The following is a 25,841-nucleotide window of genomic DNA, read 5'->3' on the forward strand; positions in this document are numbered from 1 at the left end:
CGGGACATACCCTCCAGATCAACCAGTGCTAAGCGTCCCTGCCTGACAACCGAGCACACCAGCCGTCTGCGCAAGGAACAGAGCTGACAGTGCGTCCACACCAGAAACCAGCCCCGGGACAGGGAAACCAACCAGCCCCTAGAGAAAAGAGCAACGCGGGAAACTGGACGAGGCCAGACCCGCCCTGGGAGGATGGGCCACACCACTGCCAAAAGGGGCACCCCGTCTCCAAGGAAGACTCACGGGAGAGGCGCTGGGAGGAAGGCAGCGAAAAGCAGGTAATCCCGAGGGGCCCGGGGAGACAGAAGTCACAGCCCACAGGAGCCGCCCACATCGGAGTAGAGAGAGCCCAACTCTGCGAAGACAGCAAGAGCCGTGCAGCACCGCCGCCTCCCGCCGCAACGCCCCAAAGGGCAGGCAGGAGGCGAGAGCAGCACTGCGGGGAAAAAAAACAAAACCTTCCCAGAGCGAGTCAGAGACCCGCAATGACACCCCAGAAAGGTACAATACAGCCGCCGCCTGCTGCAACGCAGTAAGGGCCGGCGGCGCTAGCGGGATCGTTACAAAGGGAAGGCGGGCAATGAGCTGGTGTGTACTCGCAGCGAGTGGAACCTGAAACCATCTGTGCGGCGAAAGGTCCCACAGCCAGCAAAAAGAAAGCTGGGCCGCCGCTCGCCACAGCACCACGAGGGGCAGGCGGGTGGCAAGGCACAGTGCCGGGAATGAAACACACACAGCTGCCGCCCGCCGCAGCGCAATGAAAGGCAGGTGGGCGGTGACAAAACCGGGCACAGAGGAAAGGGAAACACAGCGGAGGCACGGCAGGGCGCCGGCCTCCATTCCAAACAGTACCCCAGCCACCCCCCCATGGAAACCCACGGCCTGCTGGAGCAGAGCCTAGCCAGCATCACACAGAACACACCGGGTGAAAAAGGGGGGAAAGAGAGTCCAAGATCCTAGGGTCCGCTAGAGCAGAACCTTCAACTCGAGACCCATGTACCTGCTACAGCAGGCACCACTTACCTGACGCATCTGGAAAGACGTGCGCAGAACTAAAAAAACAGGCTTTGGGGTTGGGCCGGCCCGCCTCTTATAGTGGTCATGGGGTGTTATGGGTCGGCCATATTGGGAAGGGATGGGAGGCATGGGAGGCTGACTTTTTTTGCTTTGGAGGGTTCTGGTGTGGAGCTGAAGCTCACTTTGTTAGTCATGTGGCGAGGAAGACTGACGAGGAGGTAATGTACTATGTGTTGCATGCACCAGTGAACTTTGTGGAGAAAGTACAGCAGTGTACAAAAAGTTGTAGTCAGATACATTCATTTACCAACTCCATAATAGGGTCATGGTATAAACACAATTTTGTATGTTTTTGATTGATTTTTTCAACACATTTTATTGCCTTTTATAAACAACAATGCATCTGCAATTGCAGCAATACACTTACATATTCCAGTCCTTTTATCTGTCTCTCATAACACATATCCATTAATTACAGAATGTACTCATACACTTCAGCGACATTAAGCAATTAGACCCAGTTCAGCTGTCTAGTCTACCTCTGTGTAGGCATTATACCCCCTCTGAACTTGTCCCCAACATCCTGCATCTCCCCTGCGCGGCTGCTGCCTATATTATCACACTACATCTTTCTGGGTTGCACTGTGGTCTTATATCCTGCACATCCATAGCATGGGGGCACTCCCCACGGATCTTGGGGGACCTTTCTATTATGAACTCATCCACTCTAGCTCTGGCTCCATTCCCTGTTCCCGCTCTTGCCTCCCAGGGCTCCCCTGTCCAGATACTGCCTCCGAGTTGGTGGATTTCACTTCTAGGTCAGAAATGTTCATGTCTTCCAGTAATATCTCCCAAGCTTGTGCTCTCTCAATCCTGCTTATACCTTTTCTCGCATTCCTGAGCAGAATTCTGCCTTCGCTGCTTGCCAATTTCTCTAGTTCTTGCTTCAATCTATGGAGGCTGGGGCAATTTGGTGCCTTCCATTTACTGGTTATCTCTCTTTTTGCCAACATAAATGCAAGGTCTTGAAATGTATCGGTGACTTTAGTTTTGGCTGTATGAAGGAACCTGTTTAAAAAAACATGTTCTGGTGTGCGTGGTATTTCCCACTCTATGATCAGCGCCACTTCTACTCTCACTTCCTGCCAGTAAGTCCCTAAAGATGGGCAACTCCATAACATATTTATCAAATTTGATCCCTTTTCTCTGCATCTTGGGCATTCCGCATCATCTCTGTGGAAGAATCGGTTAATTTTATCTGGAGTAATATGCCCTATGTAGTATGTAAAAACCAATCATGATAAATCTTGCATTGTGAGAAACTTTAGTGGCTCTTTGTAATATGTTTTCCAAGTAATTGTCCTCTAATAGTCTGCACCGGTCTTCCACCCATTTAGTCCGTAGTTGCTTGAGCGGATGTGTAGGTTCTCGTTTAATGGCTCTGTATAAACAGGTAACCGCTTTTATGGTTGCCCCTGCCAATCCAATGTATTCATAGGTAGCATGTGTTGGTGGCTCTGTCAAGATTTCTGCCAATTGACCCTCAATCCTGAGAGTACACCAAACTCTTCCATTATTAGCTTAGCCCCTCTTAGTTCCTCCTCTGTATCTTTTAAAAAGAGCAGTAGATCATCAGCGTAGAGTGCTATATGGTGTGTTAGGCCCCCTGCCTGCAGGCCTCTGTACTCTTCGCCAGATCTCGCCCTACATGCCAGTGGCTCCTTGGCTAGAGCAAACAATAGTGGGGAACGGGGGCACCCCTGGCGCGTGCCCCTCTCCACCCAATAATGCGCCGAGATTGCGTGACCTGTGTGGACCCTAGCCACTGGGTTCTCGTATAACAGTCATACCCATTTTATAAATCCCTGCCCGACTCCATTTTTGCCAATACGGCATACAGGAATTCCCATTTCAGACTATTGAATGCCTTCTCTATATCTATTGCGAATATTTCTCTATCTGGGTCCTCTTCTTTACTCAGCTCTAGTATAGCAACCCCGCCTGATCTCGGTGGAACAGGGCAGTCTTGTGTGGGAGCAACCTTGTTGCCAGTATTCTACCAAGATTTTGAAGACAAGGTTTAACATTGACAGGGGCCTATACGCAGTGCACTCTAGCAGAGACTTGTCTGGCTTGAGTAGTGGGATCACCACTGCCTCCCGAGTGGTCTGTGACAGGAGACCTCTTTCCCAAACTTTTGCATATACCTCTACCAATCTAGGGGCTACCTCCTCCGCATATGTAGCATAGAACTCCTTGGGAAGCCCATCTGTGCCTGGAGCCTTTCCCCTAGCAAAGTTCTTTATGGCCACCCTCACTTAATACTCAGAGATTTCAGCCCCAAGTGATCTGCATCCTCCCTCGGTAGGGCATAGAGTGGGAGTTCCGCCAGGTACTCCTCCATATCTCCTGCCTCCCCAGGGCCACTACTCTTGTACAACTGCTCGTAGTAGTCATGAAATCTGGGGTTTATTTTGTCCTGCCTATATAACGAGCGCCTGGTCCACCATTATGGTATTCCCGCTTCTGTTCGGATTGGCAAGCCATGCTAGCAGTCTTCCTGCTTTATCCCTCTATGCAAGACTCCTGTCCATGTATGCCTTAAATTCAAAGCACCTCAGTCGCTCTTCATGTTCTGCCACCTCTTCTTTCGCTTCTAACAGCTCCTGTCTCAGTTCAGGATGCTCACCCCTTCTCAGTTCTAACTCCCTAAGCGCTCGGTCCACCATCTCCACATCCGTCATCAATGTCCTCTGTACCCCAATGGATGTTGCCATGCAGCGCCCTCTGATGACAGACTGAAATGCCTCACATTCCATTCCCCTAGATTCAGTAGAGAAGGAATTATCAACAAAATATGTGGTAATATCGCTCCAAACTTCCTGTAAGAACACCTGGTCCTCCAGGGCCTCAGGCTTGAGGCGCCTGGTAGGAATGGGTTGCTGATGAGTTACCCACTGTATCTTAGCCAGTAGTGGATTGTGATCCAAGATGGTATGAGTCAGATATTCTGCCTCTTGGAGCATAGAATGTATGTCAGGTGAGCATAGAAATGTGTCCAGTCTGACGTGTAGGTCATGTGCGTATGAGAGGTGAGAGTATTCCTTATCTAGGGGATGAGTGCTTCTCCATATATCCACAAGCTCCCACTGAGTCTGCCAATCCCTAAAAGTGTTGGCTAACTTATAGACTGGTGAGGGTGTGATCGGTACAACTCTGGGCCCGCAATGCAATTAAAGTCACCTCCCATGATGACCATGCTGATCATGTAGGATGCTAATACTCCACACATCTGCTCCAGAAAACTACTCTGGTCTACATTCGACCCATCTATATTAATTAGTGTACTGTCTTGTCCGTCCTGCTCCCTGCCACTATGACGTATCGACCCTCTGGGTCTACCTTGTGCCCAATGTGCTGAGAGTCCCCCCTTGCAAACGCCCAGTATGACGTTTAATATGCTTGCCCTCTCCATCTCCGGTGCAGCGCAATTCCTTCTGAGGCTAGTGTATGAGTTTCTTGTAGCATTGTTATATGGATCCCCCTCTTATTTAACTGAGAGGATATTTTATATCTCTTATTCATGGAGTGCATTCCCCTAACGTTCCAGGATAACAGGTTATTGTCTGCCTTGTTTGCCATTGCTGTTTCTCATCATTTCCCCTCTCTGCTCCACATGTGCCAGGCCATCAATGCTTTCCTCAAAATTCTGTAGACCTGGCTGCCGTATTTCTTTTCCCTCTTTGGCTAACAGCAGCGCCCCCATTACAAAACATAGCACAATTTTAACTTCCCAACTCCCCTTCCCCAGGACAAGTGAGAAACTCTCTCTCATCCTAACTAAGCACTCCGGTGCTAATACAGAAAGTGTCCAAAGTTTGAGTAGTGGCAAAGACAGTGTCCACCCAAAGGAAAGCCTTCCCCCTGCCCCCCGGATCCCCCCACCCAGTGCATGCTACATGTCTTATTCAATGCCCAGTGTCGGGCCCCTTCCACCTCGTGCTAGTACCCTCATATGTGTACTGTGGACTCCCTTCCATCATTTCCCCCTGTATACTTGCATGTCCTGATAACCTTCCGGCAATATCATCCGCCATTCTGGGAGTTATTCCAGGGAGAGTCTGACTAGTTTTGCCCATTGTGCTGGTACTAGTGTCCGAGTCTGAGTCTCTCGGATCTTCCCTCGACATTGAAGATATGCTCTTCACCCCTTGCTTGCTCATAGAGGCCACTGCCCCCACAGCATTCTCTCTGTTTCATCTTGACTCTTCTACTGTGGGTAAGATCCTGGGTTTTCCACCTCCTCCTGCAGTGCTTGTGTTATCCCGGCCTGATGTCGCATGCTTTTCTTCTTGTCTCTCATGTGGTGCTTTCACATCCCAGTCCCACACATCCTGTGGAGTATTGAAGAACTTGGTTTCTCCCGCAGGGATCATCCAGGGATTGGCTGGGAATATCATGGAATATTGTACCTCCATTTGTCTTAGTTTCCTTTTGACTGCTGTGTAGGACGCTCTTTGCTTTTGTACTTCCCTTGAGAAGTCCAGGAAAATTCATATGATGCAGCTGTCGATTCGGAGTTGACCTTTGGTTCGGGCTTGGCTCAGCACATGGTCTCTGTTTTTGTAGAATACTAGTCGGGCTACTACTGGCCTCGAAGGCCGTCCAAGGGGGAGCACCATAGTTGGTTTCTTGTGTGCCCGCTCCTGAACAAAGTATGGTGACAGGCCTTCCTCGGCCACCCCTGTTCAGAGCCAGTTTTCTACATAGGCCACCATGTCATTCCCTTCAATTTTCTCTGACAGACCTATTTTCAGCGTCTTCCGCTCTGAGATCCAGCACTTGGATTCTCTTCTCTATCTCAGCAAATCTCGGAGCAGGCGCAGTCACCTGAGGCTTCAGCTCATGGATCTTCTTCTCTGTCACCGTGACCCGGTCTGCCAGCTTCCTGTGATCATCCCTGAGCAGGCCCAGGTCTTCTCGTAGTATATCAATTTTTGTTTCCACTGCTGTTCTCGACATTTCTATGACCTTCAGGATATCATAGAGGCATGGGTCCTCTTGGGTCTCCATCTTATCAGTGCCTGCTCATGTTCCTGGGTGTGTGTTCCCCGAGTCTTCTCCTGTCGACTCATGTTGCTGCTCTGTATCCCTCCTCTTGGATACTCTCCCCATGGTGTTGATGGCTCTCTGCTTGGAGATCCCCCTGTGCCCGCGTCAACGTCCTGGACGTGGTTCTCTGCTTTTTCTGCTTGTGCTGGATAGCACTCACAGCCATTCCTCTGCCGTTTGGGCCTTCCCCCTTCTCTTCATCCTCTGTGTCCTGGTGCCACTATTCACATTCGGTCAAGGATGCCCCCAGTCTCACTTCGCGCATGTTTTTTTTATTAGCAGCTCTCATCTACCTCCTACTGGTACTCAGCCTACTATATGGGACTTTTGCATGACACCTCTGTTCCTTTTGCTTCTGGTCAGCTCTCAGCTCTGTCCAGGCATCTATCGCCCTTATGCTTTTCTGCTGAGTGCTATATTTAGCAATACCAAAGCGAATGATGGACGGAGCATTTGAGCAAATCAAACACTCACCCCCAGTCAACTGATCTGGGTTTAATCCATCATCATTCTTTAGCTAACTCCACCACCCCAGTTCAGACATAGCCATATGCAAATCAGTCTGACCCTGTGCCTCATGGGAACAGTCCAGCCCGAACTGCCAAGCCATGTCTTCCCTGGACCGGAAACACGCATCCTGGGACCGGTTTCGTGTTCATAACCCTCATCAGCCACGCTATCTTGAATCCAGTGGCAGAGTGAGCAAGGGACCTACGTCTGGGCATACCCTGCCAACTTAGGGGGAACAAAGCAATACCAAAGGGGATGATGGACGAATCGTTTGAGCAAATCAAACACTCACCCCCCAGTCAACTGATCTGGGTTTAAACCATCATCATTCTTTAGCTCACTCCACCACCCCAGTTCAGACATGGTCATATGCAAATCAGTTTGACCCGGTGTCTCATGGGAACAGACCAGCCCGAACTGCCAAGCCATGTCTTCCCTGGATCAGAAACAAGCACCCTGGGACCGGTTTCGGGTTCATAACCCTCATCAGCCAGGCTATCTTGAATCCAGTGGCAGAGTGAGCAGGGGACCCATGTCTGGGCATACCCTGCCAACTTAGGGCGAACAAAGCGATACCAAAGGGGATGATGGACGGAGCATTTGAGCAAATCAAACACTCACCCCCAGTCAACTGATCTGGGTTTAATCCATCATCATTCTTTAGCTCACTCCACCACCCCAGTTCAGACATGGCCATAAGCAAATCAGTCTGACCCTTTGCCTCATGGGAACAATCCAGCCCGAACTGCCAAGCCGTGTCTTCACTGGACCGGAAATAAGCATACTGAGAGCAATGGATTTAGGCCCAGATCTCTGTACTGGGGTGAATGTATGACATTGTTCTGCATTCTGCCCATCAACTGTTGTTTTTGCATTTGTCACCCCGAGTGGGACGGGTATGCTCAGACGTGAATCCCGTGCTCTCCATGCCACTGGAATCAAGCTGCCCTGGCTGATGAGGACTGAAAGCCCAAAACCGGTCCTAGGATGCTTGTTTCTAGTTCAGGGAGGACCTGGCTTGGCAGTTCGGGCTGGACTGTTCCCATGGGGTACAGGGTCAAGACTGTTTTGCATATGGCTCGGTTCAAACTGGAATGGCATGGTGAGCAAAAAAACGATGGTTTTGGGCCCAGATCTCTGTACTGGAGTGAATGTATGGCATTGTTCTGCATTCTGTCAATCAACTGTTGTTTTTTCGAGTGCTATATTTAGCCTTTCCTGCGCAGCACTTATGAACTGCTCCGATTTCGGTGTGGGTGGCTGGATAGTGCTTCTCCTCCTTTCTGTGGCAGCAGTATCTTCAAGGTTGAGTGATCGGGTGGGTCCTTACCCTCCACAATTGTCTCATGAACTGTGTCTGGTCCCTTGTGTATTGTGTCCCACGTACACAGCAGTTCTGCTCGGGGGCCTAGGGTGCTTTCCACTCCCTGTAGCATTCTTGCCTACAATACCGCTTCAGAAGGCTGTCCGCTGGTGCCCCCTATTAGGCCGCAGGCCACAGCATCTGGGTCCCTGCCACGCGTGGGCCGTGATGGCAGCCCACAGGCCTTCTTTCCATCTGCCAGACCCCCTCTCCCCTCTGTCTGCAACGTTCCAGCGGAGGTGCTCCCCAGTGCACCTCAGTCTTCCAAGGGGTTTAGGGGATTTATTATGCGCCAGAACTTTCTTATTTTGCTGCACTCTCCCACCAGGACGCTGCCGACAGGAACCGATCACTCTGGTCTCATGCCTGGTTTCTCTTTGCGGCAGGGGGACTTTTGTACGAGGGCCAGGTTTCTCCTCTCCCCACGGCAGGGCCAGGAATCCCAGGGGGAAATCACCCAATGTGCAGACAATATTTCCTCTAATGAGGCCTCCCAGCTCCGCAGGCCTGCTCCGTCTTAGGTCATGGTCACCATCTTGCCCGGCTCGCAGTCCATTCTCCTGCTGTCAGCCCTGAGCCTCTGTTTCGTCAGAAGGAAGGATCTGCAATGCCCCCACATCCGCTTGTGGGCGCTTTCGCCTGTACCTTCCTCCCCGCTAGCTCCTTATTGCTCTGGACTGCTCAGGGCCCCACCAGCTCCGTTGCAGTCAAGGTCGTCTTCCGCTCAGCTGCCCACTTAGTTCCCACTACGGGCTCTCAGCTCTGTAGTGTAAAGGGGACTGCTCTCGTGTAGGGTGACCAACCGTCCGTAAATTTCACGGACATTCCGTAATTTCGGCCATCTGTCCGTTGTCCGTGAAGGATTCTTTAACGGACGCCATTTGTCCATAATTTTAACCGGGCACCGGTCGCACCTCCCTAAAGCCGGCACAGCCTCCACTTCTTGACTTGACATGACGCATTCAGGGCTGTTTGCATCTGAATAGATGCCCCTGCTCTTGAAGCTGCAGCCCCTACCCCTCACACCTCCAGCCCTTGATGAGCTGTTAAGAGGTGCTTGAAGGTGACTGAGAGGGAGAGGCTGCAGCTTCAGGAGCAGGGGGCATCTATTCAGATGCACACAGCCCTGAATGTGTCATGTCTCTGCAATTTGTGTGAGACATTCCCTTTCTGCCCAGGGCCCCAAACATCCTACAACCGGTCTGGATTACACCGTGTCAGCACGTGGTTCTCTTCACAGCACAGAGCTTAATTACTGTCACTAAATTGTAAACAAACCTTGATTCTTCAAACATGAAGTCTTTAATGTAATAAAATAAAAAAATGGCACAATCGCACCCAAACTAATTAATAAAGTAAGGAGGACAATCGGTTAAATCAGTTCTCTTGGAGTATCTCCTTTAAGTACTGTACATCACAGTGGGGGGTTGCAAAAGTAACATTTTGGAAAGAGAAACTGACTTCTCATTGTCTTGTCCAGGAGGGGTGAGGAGCCCTACCCCACCCTGGAAGATACCAAGATGATACTAGAATACCGAATGCCCACCCCTGTGCCCACCCTGGTGGATCCTGGTCCCCCTCCTGCCTCCCCTCCCCCAGTGATGGCTCCTGTCCCTCCCCCTCGACCTGTGGTGGATCCAGTCTCTGCCCTGGGAGGCTTCTGTCCCAGTCCAGGAATGGCTCCTGCACGTCAAAAAGGCTCAGCTCAAAATTAATATGAAAAGGTGGGCGAGTGAGTAAGTGAAGAGATGGGTGGATGGCTGGATGAATTAGTGAAAGGGTGAATGGATGAATGAAAGATTGAATAGATGGATAATAAAAGAGGATGGATGGATTGATGAGTGAGTGGTGGAAGGATGGAAGGGAGAAAGGTTAAATAGCTGGATGTATGGGTGGAAGGGTAGCTGGATGGGTAAAAGGGTGGATGGATGGGTAAAAGGGTGGATGGATGAGTGAAAGGATGGATGAGTAAAAAGGTGGATGAGTGAGTGGGTGGATGGATGAGTGAAATGATGGATGGACTGATGAATTGATAAGTGCAAGGGTGAATGGATGGACAGATGAGTGAAAGGGTGGATGTAAGGATGGATGCATGAGTGAAAGGGAGGGTAGATGGACTAAAGGATGAATAGATGAGTGAAGGAGTGAAAGGATAAATGGATGAGAGAAAGGATGGATGAGTGATAGGGTCAATGGATGGATTCATGAGTGGATGAGTAGATGGATGGGTGGGTGAATGGATGGAAGGAAGGATTGCTAAGTGAAAGGCACGATGGAGACAGAAAGGGAGGATGATGGATGACTGAAAGGGTGGATGGGTGGAAGGATGAGTGACTGGGTGGATGGATGAGTAAGGGAAAGGATGGCTGGATGGGTGAAAGGGTAAATGGCTGGATGGATTAGTGAATGGATGGGTGGGTAGAAGAGTGGATGGATGAGTGTACAGATGGCTGGGATGAAAGGGTGGATGGATGGATAAAGGATGGATGAAGGGATGGATGAGTGAAAGGATAGATGGAAGGATACATGATGGATAGGTTTGCAAATGGTTGAATATGTTTGGATATGGCTGGGCTTACTTATATGCTATTGCGCGACCTCTGATGTGTCTGTAAAACTTATCCAATTGTTCTGAATTTTGACCTCCTGTCCTGAATTTGTGTCCTGAATTTTGACCCTTTGTCCTGAATTTTTACACTCACCGTCCTGAATTTGCACCAATGCCAGTTGGTCACCTTACTCTCGTGGTCTGCCCAGGAGGTGGGTCCCACCTACAAGCAGACTACCGATCTCCACGTACTGTCTAGCTGCAAGGCGCCCCCTGTGCCGTGATGCTAGCCCACCGCAGTGCCTCCGCAGCCCGCCGCAGTGCAGCCACAGCTGCCTCTGCATGATCTTCGCCCATGCCGCTTCTCACTGTGCAGGTAGCAAGGGCATTTACTTTCCTGCCATCTATGTGCTCATAATCAGCATCTGCTGCACCTTCCGTACCTGAGGCATCCTAGGCGCTGTCTTTCTCCGCCAGTCAGATCGAAGCCGGCATTTTACTCAGACGTGCGGTCCCTTCGCCAGTTGTGGTTTTCTGTCTGATCTCGGTGCTCCCCCACTTAGTTTGATTCCCCAGGGTTGGGGTGGATATCGCCTGTGCATGGGGCCCCTCTATATCGGGCAATATGGCACTGGATGGTGGAGCACCGGCGGGAGCTCAGGCTCAGGGTCCCGCCTCCATCGGCGTCTGGCCACACCCCCCAATTTTTTTAATGTTATTGTATCGATATCCTGATATAGTCTTTTTGTTGGAGAACTGAATGACACATAGCCCATGAATTATACATTGAAATGAGAACTGTTATTGTTAGAGGCCCTGATGAAGACCAGTTTGCTGTTTTGAAAAAGAATATACATTTCTTCAAATAAAGAATATTTACAGAATCCATTGCCATATTTGTTCGACCTCAAACTTGGTAGGGTTTTGTCTAAGGATAGTTACATGTTGGCCTTCTTGGTAACTGCATCATGGTTTGAACCCCTTGTGGCTGTAAGGCACTGGTGCCTGTGGGCCTACTCTCACCTTTCCTCTCTGTGCGATGACTGTCACTAGGCTGACTCTGTGGGTCACATCCCCTCAAACCTGACTTGTGAAAACTGCATCCTAATGTACTGGCTTGCTGGATATGCTTTTCGGATACTGACCATTGTATTCTTTGCGGTTGGGAACCACCGACACATGCTTCAGTAGTCCCAAAAATGCTGCTGCTGAAAAATACATCTATCGGAGTCTGGGGCTCTGACAATGATCTATTGTTAAACTGTTTTTTCATTCAATGAGTCGCCTAAAAGTCAATGGCACCATTCTGTGCTGGATCAGGTGCATGGGAAGTGATCCGATATGCTAGCATTTCTTCCATAACTGATTGACCTGCCACGTCTAAGGTACATTTATTTTGGGGTCTTATATTTGCAGTATTCATCCAGAAAAGAAGCTTGCACACCAGAGTAGGTCAAAGAAAACTTCAGACAAGGAACATGTCTGTTAGATTTCCACTTTCTCTTGAGAATGTTCCTACGACTGTGAATGAATGGCAACAAAAAGCCCTTTTCCTCTTTGGAGTTCCAGTATATAAGAGTGTGAATTAGTGTATACCTTATATGAGATTATTCCAGGATTGAGCCACCTAATTATTATGACATGTTTCATCATCAATTCCGGTCCTGAGCGGATATTACACACAACAAGCTTATTCTCGATATTTTGTAAATGTACTCTTTTTTGAAACTTTCGAATGAGCATCAAAAATGTTGAAAGCTTTTTTTTAGTGTCAGGGTCAAAAAGCAACAATTGTGGAATGGTACGTCACTATTAGTTGTATTATGGCCTAGCTACGACAAGGTTAGAGTTGTAGAATGCATTAGCTATTTGAGCCCTCATTATTAGTGTCCTTGATAACTGCGCTTTGTTCAGTAACTCCTGGACTGATATTTACTGGGGCATGCAGATTTTGATGCAGGTTGGACCCCTTTACCTGACACAAACTTGTAGTTGCAAGTTATTTATTGGACATGGTAAATTCAGACTCAGCGCTAAAATTAGTCACACAAAAACCGGGCAACTCGTAATGAGGGCCTCAGTGTACATTGAAAAGTCAACATGTTTCTGTACACATTACTGGCCAGTATTGGTCTGGGGTATTGATCTAGAAAAAACACACCTCTATGTTTTTAAAATTATAGCCTTGCAACTGGCCAGGTCCAGTGGATATCCATTGAGGAATGACTGACACAATATCAAAAACAACAATATTATGAAACAAAAGAAAACCACTTTCCTTGCATTTGCCGGATCGCTGATGCGGTAAGCACAAGGAAAGTGGCTTTATTTTTAATTTTATTTTCCCTATTCTGTCATCTATTGACTCCCTCCCACCCTCGCCCGGCACCGCCCCAAGGCTCTTACCTGCACCGGCTGTGCCTGGCGCAAGGGTGTCGACCTTGCCTGCACGATTGCTTTCGTGCAGGAGGGTTACCTTTCTACGCAAAAGCAATCCTGGGAGGCCTATTCCTCTTTCTATGTGTGCTGAAGAATGCAGCAGACATATAAAGAGGGAGAAACGAGGGGAACAAAAAAATATTCCACCTTGGTACGCCTCCTCTAGGAAGGTGTAAGATTTTGGCACATTCCAAAGTTTCCAAGTTATTGTAAATTTGGGGATGCATCAAATCCATGGGAGTTGCGTGGTAACATCCATGCGATGCCCATGGAATGCCTTCCCAGTACACGTAACGCAACGCAGCAATTTGTGCTGCGTTGCGTTACTCCAGATTTTTGAAGCCTCTCAGAGCCATGCAAAGTGGCTTTGCGTGACTTCAAACATTTGACTTAAAGGTTTGCCTCAGGCATGTACCACGTTGCGTGGTGCAAACATGATGCAACCCTCTTATAAATGAGGCCCAGAATGTGCAACTAACACAGCCTTCCTGCTCAGGTTTCATCTGTCTGAGGCAAACTCCTAGGTGATTCCTGGCACCTGAGACAGAACCACACCCGGCCAGGGATGTGGGAATTAGGCAGATATTAATTTGAAGACAAAACTATGATTTCTCAGATAGATAAGTGGAATTGAACTCAAAATTATTTTTTAAAAGCAGCAGAATCACCTAAATATTCAGGTTAGTTGTAGCCAATATTTAAAAGATACCCAAAGTGACTTACGCCCGAATTGCAAACAACGGAACCTGCCACACCAAGAAGACCAGCAACAGCTACTATTTCATCCTGTAACACAATCAAAGAAAAGAAAACGTAAGAGCAAGCCATCATTGGAGACAACATATGATACATTACGAGAATCCGGTCACCTTTTTATATCTGTACATTTTTATTAAAATGCATCAAGAATGAATTTGAATATATATTTAAGCAGAGGTTTTGCCATAGTTCTAACAAAAGAGCATCATTTCAGATTGGATAATTAATCAATCTTCGGTTTTACCTCCTGGCCACTAATAGGACAGTACAGATGGATGCAAGGGCAATTCTCCAATGTTTCAAGACAACTACTAGATAAGCAACTCTTTCACTTTGTTATCAAACAAACGGGCATATTCTCAAGCCCCTATCGCCACCACAACGTTACTGAAAGTGACGTTGTGGTGGCAATAGGGGCCTTATTCACAAGGCAGCGTTAAGCCACTTAACGTGGCTTACCGCTGCCTTGTGAATAGGCCCCCTTTCACGCTGTTTAGCATGAAAAGGGCATGCAGTTGGTGTTGCGGTAGGCATTCCACTGCAACACCCATTGATATTCACGCCGCCCCCTGTTCACAAAGGCAGCGTAAATAGGAGCTAACGCCAAACTTAAGACCAGGAAAACCCTGGTCCTAAGTTGAAGATACGAGGAGAAATGTTTTATTACTCCACGTTTATGCATTTTCCATGTGTGTTGCCTTGTGCTTGAGTTATGGGGGTTTATGCAAATGACAGTGGGATGAATGGGCAGAGCAAAGGAGCTTAAGTATTGTTAATTTTGACAAAAAAAGCAATTTGCATGTTCTTGAGGGGCTGCTACCCTAGCTCATATGGGCATATGTTGAATTGAATTATATGCCACATATATATCCACCTTGGTAAGACTGGGGTATACCCATGGGACCCCAAACACATGCCATTTCACTATATGGAGATGATATGATCCTTTACCTCCACAGTGGTCTACAGGGACCTGTACTCCCTTCCCTCTGCCCATGATTATGTACATCGTCTCAATCCATAGAGCATGTCCCTGAGAGACGTGTCAGCTAGGACCGAGGCTCTGACATGATCCCCTTAGACATTAAAATATCTGGGGATACAGATCTACCACCAGGAAGAGGATCTTTCAGAGGGTAACCTTGGCAAGGTTGTGTCTTCTCTAAGAACCTAAGCGGCCTTTTGAATAATCCTGCTGTTGTCAGAGGCAGGCTGTGTTGCGTTGTGAAATGTGGTGTTGCTGCCCCGACTACTCAACCTCTTCTCCAACCTCCCAGTCACAATCCCCACACACACTCTTGGGGACTTAGATTCCCTTTTGCAAAAGGTTAACTCAGAGAAACCGGTTGTACTATGAACTCTCCATGTGGCCTAATGGCTACAGAAATTTACCTCGAAGCAGGGGAACCGGGTTTGAGTCTCAGCAGAGACGTCCAATATCCTTAGATTCTAGGCAAATCACTTAATCTCCCCGTGCCCAATAAAATAAATGAATCCGTCTGTAACGCAACTGGTGCTCATGTGAAGCGCTCTGATACCGTCGGGTCTAGTTTATGCTACATAAAATCCCCCCCAAAAACTTCCCTTGGCATATAAAGCATGGGGGCCCCAAACTTTACCCAAAATGAGCTCGCTTCTCAGCATTAAAGGGTGGCACTTTGGTTGGTTGGGCACCACGCCGATGAGGTAAGTCTCCCCCAATCAGATATATTCACTTGGCCCATCTCAATAAGCAATTACACCCAAGGGACCAACATCTACACCATTTGCAGATAACTCAGGAGTGTTTAAGGCGGGGTTCACAAGGACTATAACTGCTTAACTCTACTCTCTGCTTGTCCCACTGAGGGGGTTCACAATGGGTGGCTAAGGTCTTACCAGCAGCACTCTGGAGGTCTGGGAGACAGTGCTATTCATGCGCTTGACAACCTCTTTCTCAATTAGAGCACATAGGAATATTAAGAGAGTGCAAACAGACATAAAATAATATACGTAACAATCGCAACGAACGTTTCCCAAACTTACGGTCTGTGCTTACTTTAGAGCAGAAAGAGACAAAGTCAGAGTTTCTAATTCATAATTCCTCAAGATAATGGATCAGAAATGTGTGGCTGCCATTGTTGAACACAGCCCACAAATCAGTTGGACTAAAGCACAGACAAAACCTCTACATAGATGTGGATCATTCAAGACAATGAGAAAACTTAACAGATTCTTGCTAGATGAATGGATGGTAAAGGATATGTGATGATTCTTCTACTTAAAACCCATTAGGTTTCGTTTCTTCGGCCTTCTTTGTATGATATTAAACAAATTCAGCATATAGATCCCTCCTCAGATACTACTGGGTGTTCATGTCCCTATCCTCTAACTGGGTGGGTAACCGAAACCCTGATAGTAAGATGCTTACATTGTGCAAAAAACACATTACATTGGCAACTCCTGACATTGTTGTTGAATCAGTGGACAAATTATTAATGCAATAGCTTTCTTCATATGGAATTCAAACACACACCAACCCTACTGATCGGTATGTGGGCATATGGATTGTATGCCGGGAATGGATTTATTTGAACGTTTAAAATATACGATTCACATTTTTCATCCCTGAGCGAACTAGCAAACAATTTTCAAAAGCAAACATTTAACAACAAAAAAATGAGCTAAGCTGAAAAATTATTAAGATAAATTATTTGCAAATTGTTTTTACCAGTTTCTTTACCAGCTCCCCTACTTCAACATTTACTCCTTCTACTAGATCGTTCTGAAACACAAAATGTCAAACAGTGAATGAGCTTAAAGTGTACTTTGAATGCTAACAAGTATATAAACATCGAAATATTTATAGTTTTAATATACACATTCACGTTGGTTTCGGTGCATGTGTTCCCAATCCTCTAATGTAGACATGCTAAGATAAAAGCAGACTGTGCATATGGTCACACAATGAATTTCACAGATACAGGGACCATCAGGACAATCTGCACCTTGGGCCCCAGGCCAGGGCACTGCTGGAGGTCGAGTCCCTCTCCCATCATACCTCTGAGGTGCAGATACTTTGCAGGTTCTCTTTTATATTGAAAATGGCTAAGTATAGAACATTCTTCACAGCAATTGTGCCACCAGCCTGACCTTGTTTACATGTTCCCTTAGTGACTCAGGACATCCATGAAGAAAAACTGTAATAGAACATATGACATCAGCAGAATGCTCATTGCACATGTGCAGTGTGAAGTTCATGAATCTGCTTCTAGACACCTGCGATAAAGTGAGTGGCATATGCACACCACCTTGTTGTGCTTGGGCTAGACTGTAGTAAATATAGATGGCTAGCCGTATCGCCACCACAGTGGAACAACTGTGTTTCCCTAATCCACCATTTCTCTACACTACAACATGAGCTCCACAAGACAGGTAGATTAAAGTTGGTTCTGCCAATGGCTCACATAAACTATATAAAGACAGTCAATGCATTGGTAACTCAAAGTCAAAGGCTAGTATGAACATCCTTATATCCACAGGGTGCTGACGAGGCGGCTGTTAGAACATCTGGTCTTTTTTGATTCCCTGTTAATGAATTTTCAAACAAATTGAAAGTTGTCATTGGCAACTCTATATAGGTACATTTATTGCCCCTTCTGATGAAGACCCCTATGAACGTTGCACAAGAGCTTAAACCAATGTGAACTTTTTTTCTGCAACCTGTATAACTTTTTATGACATATATTTATGATTTTACAGACAGTTGATACCATACTGTTTTCCTGTTACTAGTTAACCTGGATGGAAGGTCCTTCCCTATTGAGCGAGGAAGTGACAGAGAGATAATGTGTGTGTGTGTGTGTGTGCGCGTGTGTGTGTGGGGGTGTGTGCGTGTGTGTGTGTGTGTGTGTGTGTGTGCATGCGCATGTGTAAATGGGTGTGCGTATGTTTGTGCATTGTGTACACCTATTTCTGTCAACCAACACTTATTTGTTCCTTATCAGGCTTTCATCCTGAGGAAGACAGAGAGAGAAGCCTAAAGGGGGAAATAGAGAGGAAGACAAAGACAGAAAAACAGTTACGAAGGGGGAAAACAGAAAAAGAACTTGCAAGAGTGAGATGAAGGAACAGAGGTTGTGTGGCGGTGGATGAAAGAAGCCTGAGATGGAATCAAGACTGCGCAGCCTTGGTGTGTGTCACCCCCGATATTCGTGGACCCAGCCTCGGGCTTTTAGGTAAAACTTTGGGCCCTGGCACCTACAGTTTTACAAATTAAGCACTGTCAGTAGCGTCTTCCACCTGCACATGTTGGATTTTTAGTTAACAGATTCCTTAATATTTGTAATAAAGAAATATTGAAGTGTGCATTTTTATTTTAACACCGAAAAGTGTAATATGAATAAAAGATGTTACAATATACCTTAAATCACACGTGTGGAGTGATTTTTCTCCTTCATATGAGACTATCTATAGTGACTGAATCCAATCACTGTTAAATTCCAACCCTTGCTTCAAATGCACCATTTCACTCCTGTGGAAGTCCTCTACAAAAAGAATTTTCATAGAATCATAACAAAATCTTCTGTCTACCTTCTACTTATGCATTATTATTTTTTTTTTATAAACATTTTTATTGGCATTTGGCATCATGATAACAAACATCAATCCTGTCAATGTCGAGCTACACACCCATTCCCCGCCCCTTATCCATTTTTCCTTTTATTAGATCAAAAACAGAGTCCATAGTGTCCCATGGGTCAGGTAAGTCTCCAGCCCTAATCCTGTTACCGATCAGCCTCTGTCCCTTCAACTCGTTCTGCCCCTTAGGAGCGTAGGAATTCTCACCCCCTTGTAACTCATAATCCTCCATCCAGCCCATGATAGCGTCTCCATTTACCCCATACCCTGCCAAATTTCTTGGGGCATCCCCTCGACTTATACGTAACTCTCTCGGGGGCCATGTAGAGGTCCATTCCACTCCTCCATTCTTCTATTTGTGGTGTGTCTGGTGCCCCCCACTTCCGGGCCACATCTCTCTTGGCTACCACTAAAGCCACTACCAGGAAGATCAGAAGTGGTCGAGCTAAATCCACATAATTTGTCATTCCCAGTAGGGTCAATTTGGGATCTAAGGGTATTGTGGTCTCCAGCACCTCCCCCAGCTCTGTCGGGACCGCCCCCCAGAGTAGTTGAATATTCGGGCATGTCCATAGAATATGATAGAAATCCCCTATAGCAGTGGCACACCTCAGGCAGCCTGGGTAAGTTATTCTCCCAATCTTTTGCAATCGTGCCCTATCAAAATAGGTCCTATGAAGGACATTAAATTGGATCAACCTTAAGCGTGATTTAACCGCAACCTCCCTGGGATGCATGAGGACCGTGCCCCAGTCCACTTCGTCCATTTCACCCACGTCTCGCTCCCATGTGGTCCGTAGGTTCCTCAGTCTATCTGGCCTGCTATTCATTATTGTTTTATATGTAAGCGACACTGCCTTGCCAACTATCCTTTCCTGCAGGAGGCGACCCTCCAGTGGAGCATATTCTGAGAGCGCCTCTGTCAATGCCCTCTCCGCCCTCCATGCGTGTCTGAATTGCATGTATTTAAAGTATTGTGTGTGGTGGAGTCCATATTCCTTGCGCAATGAGAGGAAAGACTGTAGCATTCCATTCTTCACTACATCCCCCAGAGTCGACAGGCCTATGGCATCCCAGCCTCTAAATCCCTTCAATTTATTAATTTCCTTCAGCCAGGCGCATTTCCACAGTGGGGTTTGTTTTGTTAATTTACGTTCCCACCCCATCGTTTTCGTCCCCTTATCCATATCCCTACGGTAAGCCTCGTTGCAGGCAGTAATCTCTACCCTTGCTTCCGTATAGATAATGCAGATATGTGTGTGTATCCAAAGTATGTCATTCTAGTGCAAAGGTGGGGTGGGTGGCTGGGGCGTGCAACCATTTATTAATGGGTACCAGGTGCTCTGCCCAGTAATAGGCCTCTAAGTCGGGCAGGGAGATCCCCCCATTATATTCGTGCCTTTGCAGTGTCAATAGCGCTACCCTAGGTTGCTTCCCCAGCCAAAGAAATGTTCGGAGTTCTGCGTGAATAGTCCTGAACACCCCGCTCTGTAAGGGAAAGTATTCATTCTGGAATGCATATAAAAACCTGGGCAGCATAATCATTTTAAACATTGCCGCCTGCCCCAAGAGCGTGAGGGGCAGCAGTTTACATCGTGCTGCATCGTGCTGCATCTTCAGTAAAATTGCGTGTTATGCGGTGAATGGTCGTTTCGAAGGAGAGCGCCCTATCAGTTGTAATGAATACCACTAGATAGGTAAACCCCTCTGCTGTCTTTACCAGACGTTCTGGAAGCATGGGCCCCCTCTCTTCGTTGAGGATCATATAGGATGGATTTATGCCAGTTGATCTGGTAGCCCGCATGGGACCCATACCACTCTAGTTCCGAAAACAGCGCTGGTATGGTAGTCTCCAGTTGTGTAACAAATTGCAGGACGTCGTCTGCATATAGGGAAAGCTTCTCTGTAGTCGCGTCCGACGAACGCACGCTGAACCCCCTAATATTGTCGTTCTGGCGGATTGCACACGCCATGACCTCTATGGAGAGAGCGAACAGTAGTGCGGACAGGGGATATCCCTGTCTGGTACCGCGCCGTATAGGAAAGTCCCTCAATGACTTGCCATTGACTCGGACTCTCGCCCTTGGATCTGTATATAGGAGACCAACATTTTTCTAAATTTGGGTCCAAAACCGAAGCGGTCTAGCACCCCCTCCAGAAAGGGCCAGTGAACTGCGTCAAACGCCTTCTCGGTGTCGAGGGAGAGGAACCAATGGGGGTCCCCTCTATTACACACCTCCATTAGCCAGTTATGGGCTCTCCTCAGATTGTATCTAGTCGCCCTCTTGGGGAGGAATCCCGTCTGATCTAGATGGACCAGTCCCGTAATCACCCGCCGAAGGCGGAGGGCCAATATCGTAGCATATAGTTTTGCCTCCACATTGAGGAGGGAAATGGGGCGATAGGATGAGCATTCATCTGGGGGCTTGCCTTCTTTAAAGATCGGGATAATCGTAGCCTGCCGGAGGTCTAACGGGAAGGTTCCCTCCGACTCAGCATCTACAAACAGACCCAATAAATGACGGGTTAAGAGATCTGCCATTTTTTCTTAAAGAATTCCGCTGGGAAACCATTAGGGCCGGACGCCTTCCCTGCCCTGAGTTTAGCCAGTGCCTCCCTGAGTTCTTCCGCTGTTATATCTGCCTCTGAGTCCTGTCTATCTGTGTCATCTAGGGCCGGGAGCTCTATATGCACCATATGTTGCAGGGCTTCTCCCTTCGTCCCCAGTGTTCTCGCCTCATAAAAGGCTCCATAATAGTCGGCAAAAGCGTTGCCTATCTGGTCATCCGTTAGGGCCCAGTTTCCCCTACCATCTCTCACCCTCTCCACCCACCGCGCATCTCTCTCTTTCTTGCTCAGCCATGCCAAGAGCCTCCCGGACTTATCCCCCACCTCGTATAGGCGGTGTAGGGTCGCCAGAGCCTGTGCTTTCGCCTGATTCGTTACTAAATGTTTATACTGGACCCATACGTCCGATAGTTGGCGACCAATTCTGGGTTCTCTATTAGTGAGGTGCTCCTGCTCTAAGGCCAGAATCTGGGCCTCCAAGGCCATTATCTCTGCATGTACTTTTTTCTTATCTTCCGCCAATCGATTATGTGCCCTGTCTCGCATTACCACTTTCAGTGTCTCCCATAATGTCACCCTGGAGGTTACCGACCCCTCATTTTCGGCTATAAAGACCTTCGGGTCAACCCGCAGGCCTCTTAATATGTCCGCGTTTTGGACATCCCAGGCCGTCAATCTCAGTACCGCAGGTCGGTTTACTTTCTTTCCACCAACCTTGAGCATCAACGGAGAGTGGTCCGAGATACCTCGAGCCCGATATTCTGCCACGTCAGTGATACTTAGCGCCTGGCTAGCCATAAAGATATAGTCAAGTCGGGAGTACACTTTATGCACCCCCGAGAAGAAGGAGTATTCCCTACCTTCTAGGTGTAGCCACCTCCAAGTATCCACCAGGCCTACTGTTCCCATAGTGGTTGCCAGCAGAGTCGGACCAGATGGTCTATCCCTGTCTCCTGTCCTGTCCGCCCTCAAGTCCATTACGTTGTTGAAGTCCCCTCCCAGGACTTGGATTGTGTCAGACGTGTTGAGGAGTATGTCGGCCACCCCCCTAAGCGTGGCTGCCTGTAGTTTGGGTGGGGCATATGCTGATATGAATGTGTATTCCTTCCTCTTCCAGTGTCCCCGTACCTCCACATATGTCCCCTGCTGGTCTATCCAAGTCTGCGCTATATGTATAGGGGGGCCCATTTTAATCATGATTGCCACTCCCCTTGAGCCAGATGTGAATCCTGCATGGGCCACTACTCTGTATCTCCCTCTCGCCAGAAAGGCACAGTTTGTACCCTTTAAATGTGTTTCTTGCAGCAGTATAACTTCTGCCCCAGTTCTCTTCACATAATTATTCACCAAGCCTCGTTTGACCTTACAGCCCAGGCCATTAACGTTCCAAGTGAGGACCCGGAGTTCCTCTAGAGACCCATGTTCCCCCATTGGGCTATCTCTCCTCATGTCATGCATTACTGGATAATCGCGACCACTGTCTCGCATTTAGGGCTATCAGGTTATATGCGTGTGTGCTCATCATGCCAAGTATATCCAATCTCCCTTCCCCCAACACCCTTCCCTCCCCTTCCCCCCCACCAAAACCCCCCTTAAACCCTCAACCACGTAACTGTGGAATCCCCCTTTGCCTCCCCCCAGCCCACCTCCCCTCCCCTCCAGCCCCTTCTTTGTTTCCAACATCTTTAGGGACTATCAGGCAGAGAAGGTCTATGGCCCACCCCTGCAGAACCCCTAGCACTCCAGCTCTTGGAAAGTAGTCCAAGAGCACACAAAACTCCCTTCCACTTGAATTACGTGTAGATAATCAATACACATCAAATAACGTGAAATATGAAAGTTTGTATAGAGCGTATCAACTTGCGTGAACTCCAACCGAGCCATATACTTCGTGTCCACAAAGTCCCCTTATCGCGAATGGGAGTCCTGGACCGTGTCCTGCGAGACCGTGTTCTCCCCGGTTGTGTCTTGTTCCATTTCTCGGATCACTGCCTCCAGCGGATGCAAAGACTGCGTTTCATTGTCCTCTTCCACAGACTTGTTGCCTGTCCTGTCTTCCTCTTCTTCCGAGTGTGTGGCCTTCTCCTGGCAGCGAAACCTGGACCACGCATCGCCCCTAATCTCCGGGAAGGCCGACCTCCGTTGTTGGCTGGTGATCTGGGTCAACTTTGGATATGGGGTCATCGTCAACCTCTTGCGTGCCCTCGAGCCTCTTGACCTCTGAGTTTTCGGGAATCCCCAAGAGGCCTCCATGGACCGTGGTCCATCCCGTAGCTCTCGTCTCTCTCCCCCTGTTCCGGACCTCGGAGGACTCTCCTCTAGCCATTGCCACGCATCATCAGGGTGTGTGAAAAAATGTGTCTTGTCCCGGAGGATGACCTTTAACTTTGCAGGGAAGAGCAGCATGTATTGTATTTTTAAGTCCCTCAGTTTTGCCTTCACTGAGTCAAAGGAACGTCTCTGTTTCTGGAGTTCTTGGCTATAGTCCGGGAAGATCATGATTACCGCATTCTCAAAGCGTATTTCAGCCATTTTTCGTGCTTCTCTCAGAATGAGGTCACAGTCCGCAAAGTTCAGGAAATGGGCAATTATCGGTCGGGGTCTAGCCCCCCTCCGGGGGCTTCGCCAGCAGCGCCCTGTGAGCCCTCTCCACAATGAAGCAGTTTGAGAAGTGCACCCTCTGGAAGGTCTTTTGCAGCCATGTGTGGAGGAAGGCCGCCACGTTGGTCTCCTCAAGTCCTTCCCTAAAACCCACGAATCGTAGGTTGTTGCGGCGTGCCCTATTTTCTGCGTCATGTACCTTCCATTGGAGTTGTTTATGCGATGCCTGAAGGTCCGCCATATCTTTCCTCAGTGTGGTGAGCGTATCCTCTGCTTCCCCCAGCCTGGTCTCTGCCATGGTCACCCTCTCCGTCAGATTGCGAAAATCCTGCCTCAGCAGCGTAACTTCCGATCCCACTTCGCCAATCTTGACCTCCAGCCTCCCTGAATGCTTTTATGTCGTCTCTTGACGCCTGAATGGCGTCCATCAGGAGTGCCGTGTCCGAGCGCGGTCCTTCGGCCTCCGGCTCCGTGGCAGGAGGGGCAGTCGCAAAACGATCTATGGTGCCCTGTTTTGGGGCCCGGGTGGCCACCTCTCTTTTCCCCATGGCTCGTCCAGCTGTCTGCTGTTCAATCCAGGTGTACCGCCGTGCACAGCGAGGTATATCCACCATCAAACCCTCACGTCCAGACGGGCGGTCCCAGCAGAATGCTGAACAATGCAAACATTCACCCCCAGTCACAAAGATCTGAGTTTAATCCATTGTTCTTTTGCTCACCACGCAACCCCAGTTTTGACCCAGCTATATGCAAATCATTCTTGACCCTGTTCCTCAACCCTAGTGGGATGGGTATGCTTAGACGTGTGTCCTGTGCTCTCCATGCCAATGGAGTCAAGATATCCTGTCTGATGAGGGCTGAAAGCCTGAAACCGGTCCTAGGATGCTTGTTTCTAGTCCAGGGAGGACCTGACCTGGCAGGTGGTCTTGACTGTTCCTATTGGGCGCAGGGTCAAGACTGATTTGCATATGGCTGGGTTTAAACTGGAATGGCATGGGGAGCACAAAAACAATGGATTTAGGCCTATATCTTTGAACTGGGATGAATGTATTACATTGTTCTGCATTCTGTCCATCAATTGTTCTTTTTGTCATTTTATGAGTGGCATGGCATTTCCCCTGAATTATTAGAGTTTGCTGGTTTGCACATGTGGATGTGTAAGACTTGCTAAGGGAAGGTCACAGGGCAAGCAGGGGTTACTGGGCCACGAGTCTGGTGATTCGGTCATCTGCCTTTGATGTACTGTAGTTCTTCACACAATTCATCAGCAAACTGGGCCAAGCACATCTTTTTCGCACTGAACTCTCATGGTAGTGAGGGTCAGCTGCCAAAATCTTCTTAGGGAAGTAGTGTAGAACTAGAGACGCAGTACTCAAGTAGTCAAAAAGCAGACATATTGATTTACTATCCAGTCCAGAGCCTGTATTATTAAAAAGAGAAGTACTTTCATTTCACAGCAAAATGATATACTGTACTCATCACTGGGGGTTCAGCACACAATCTCTCAGTTTCTAGTTTTTGGCCTCTTGCTGCCTGTTCGCTGAGATGCAGAACAGCACAGGAGTTAGTGGTGCACCATTCAGAGTCGCACAGTCCATGCCTCAGCCAGTAGGCTGAGGACAGCAGACTTACCTCTCAGGCCTTTATTGATTGATGCAGAATAGCACAACAGACCTTTGCAATTGTCACTAGTTTTTAGCAGTCACAGTCTCCGGACAGGTGGAAGTCCTTTGCTATGGCAGTGTTTTCCTGCCTCCTGGACTGCAGCTCATTAGAACACACTCCATCTGTTCACTTTGTGGTGATGCCAAATGGAGCACTGCCACTTGAGGTTGATGGGGCTTCATGTAGTCACTAAACTACTGAGTCTGGTGGCTTAGTGGATTAATGCATCCACTGTAGGGGCCTGGGTCAGACCTCCTGCCCGGTGCACTTTCATCCTTCTGTGGTCAATAAAATGAGTACCATTGAGTTGGGTATGTTGTTCAGTGCCAAGATGTGTTACATGACTGCTCACTACAACTGCTCTTACTGACTGAAACCTGTTTGACTCCATCATCTGCTCACATTATTGTCACGCTAATCCTTCAGGATACAGGATCTCAAGACAAGACAAACAGACTAGCGGAATCACTATCATCCTGAAAGAATCCATCCAATGCTCCACCACATTGGAAAGCACCTCCAGCAACATGGAACACTTGACCTTCAAACACCTCATTGTGAACTACATCCTGAGTGACACTGCTGTCTATTGCCATGCACCACCTGCAATGACACCATTGCAAATAGTGCAACCTCCCT

General features: G+C 48.1%; 1 protein-coding gene across 2 annotated transcripts in view; it reads right to left on the reverse strand.

The window, feature by feature from the left end:
• The window catches only part of LOC144766955 (uncharacterized), a 225,145-nt gene that overhangs the window by 4,991 nt on the left and 194,313 nt on the right, over nt 1–25,841 (reverse strand). For both annotated transcript variants that reach the window (XM_078650639.1, XM_078650638.1), the window contains 2 exons: nt 16,459–16,512; nt 13,713–13,775 (listed from right to left, as the gene is read on the reverse strand). In XM_078650639.1, coding sequence (XP_078506765.1) covers nt 13,713–13,775; nt 16,459–16,512 — 117 coding nt within the window. The remainder of the gene's footprint in view (nt 1–13,712; nt 13,776–16,458; nt 16,513–25,841) is intronic.

The sequence above is a fragment of the Lissotriton helveticus genome, chromosome 7 (genome assembly GCF_964261635.1).
Source record: "Lissotriton helveticus chromosome 7, aLisHel1.1, whole genome shotgun sequence".
Classification (NCBI taxonomy): Eukaryota; Metazoa; Chordata; class Amphibia; order Caudata; family Salamandridae; genus Lissotriton; species Lissotriton helveticus.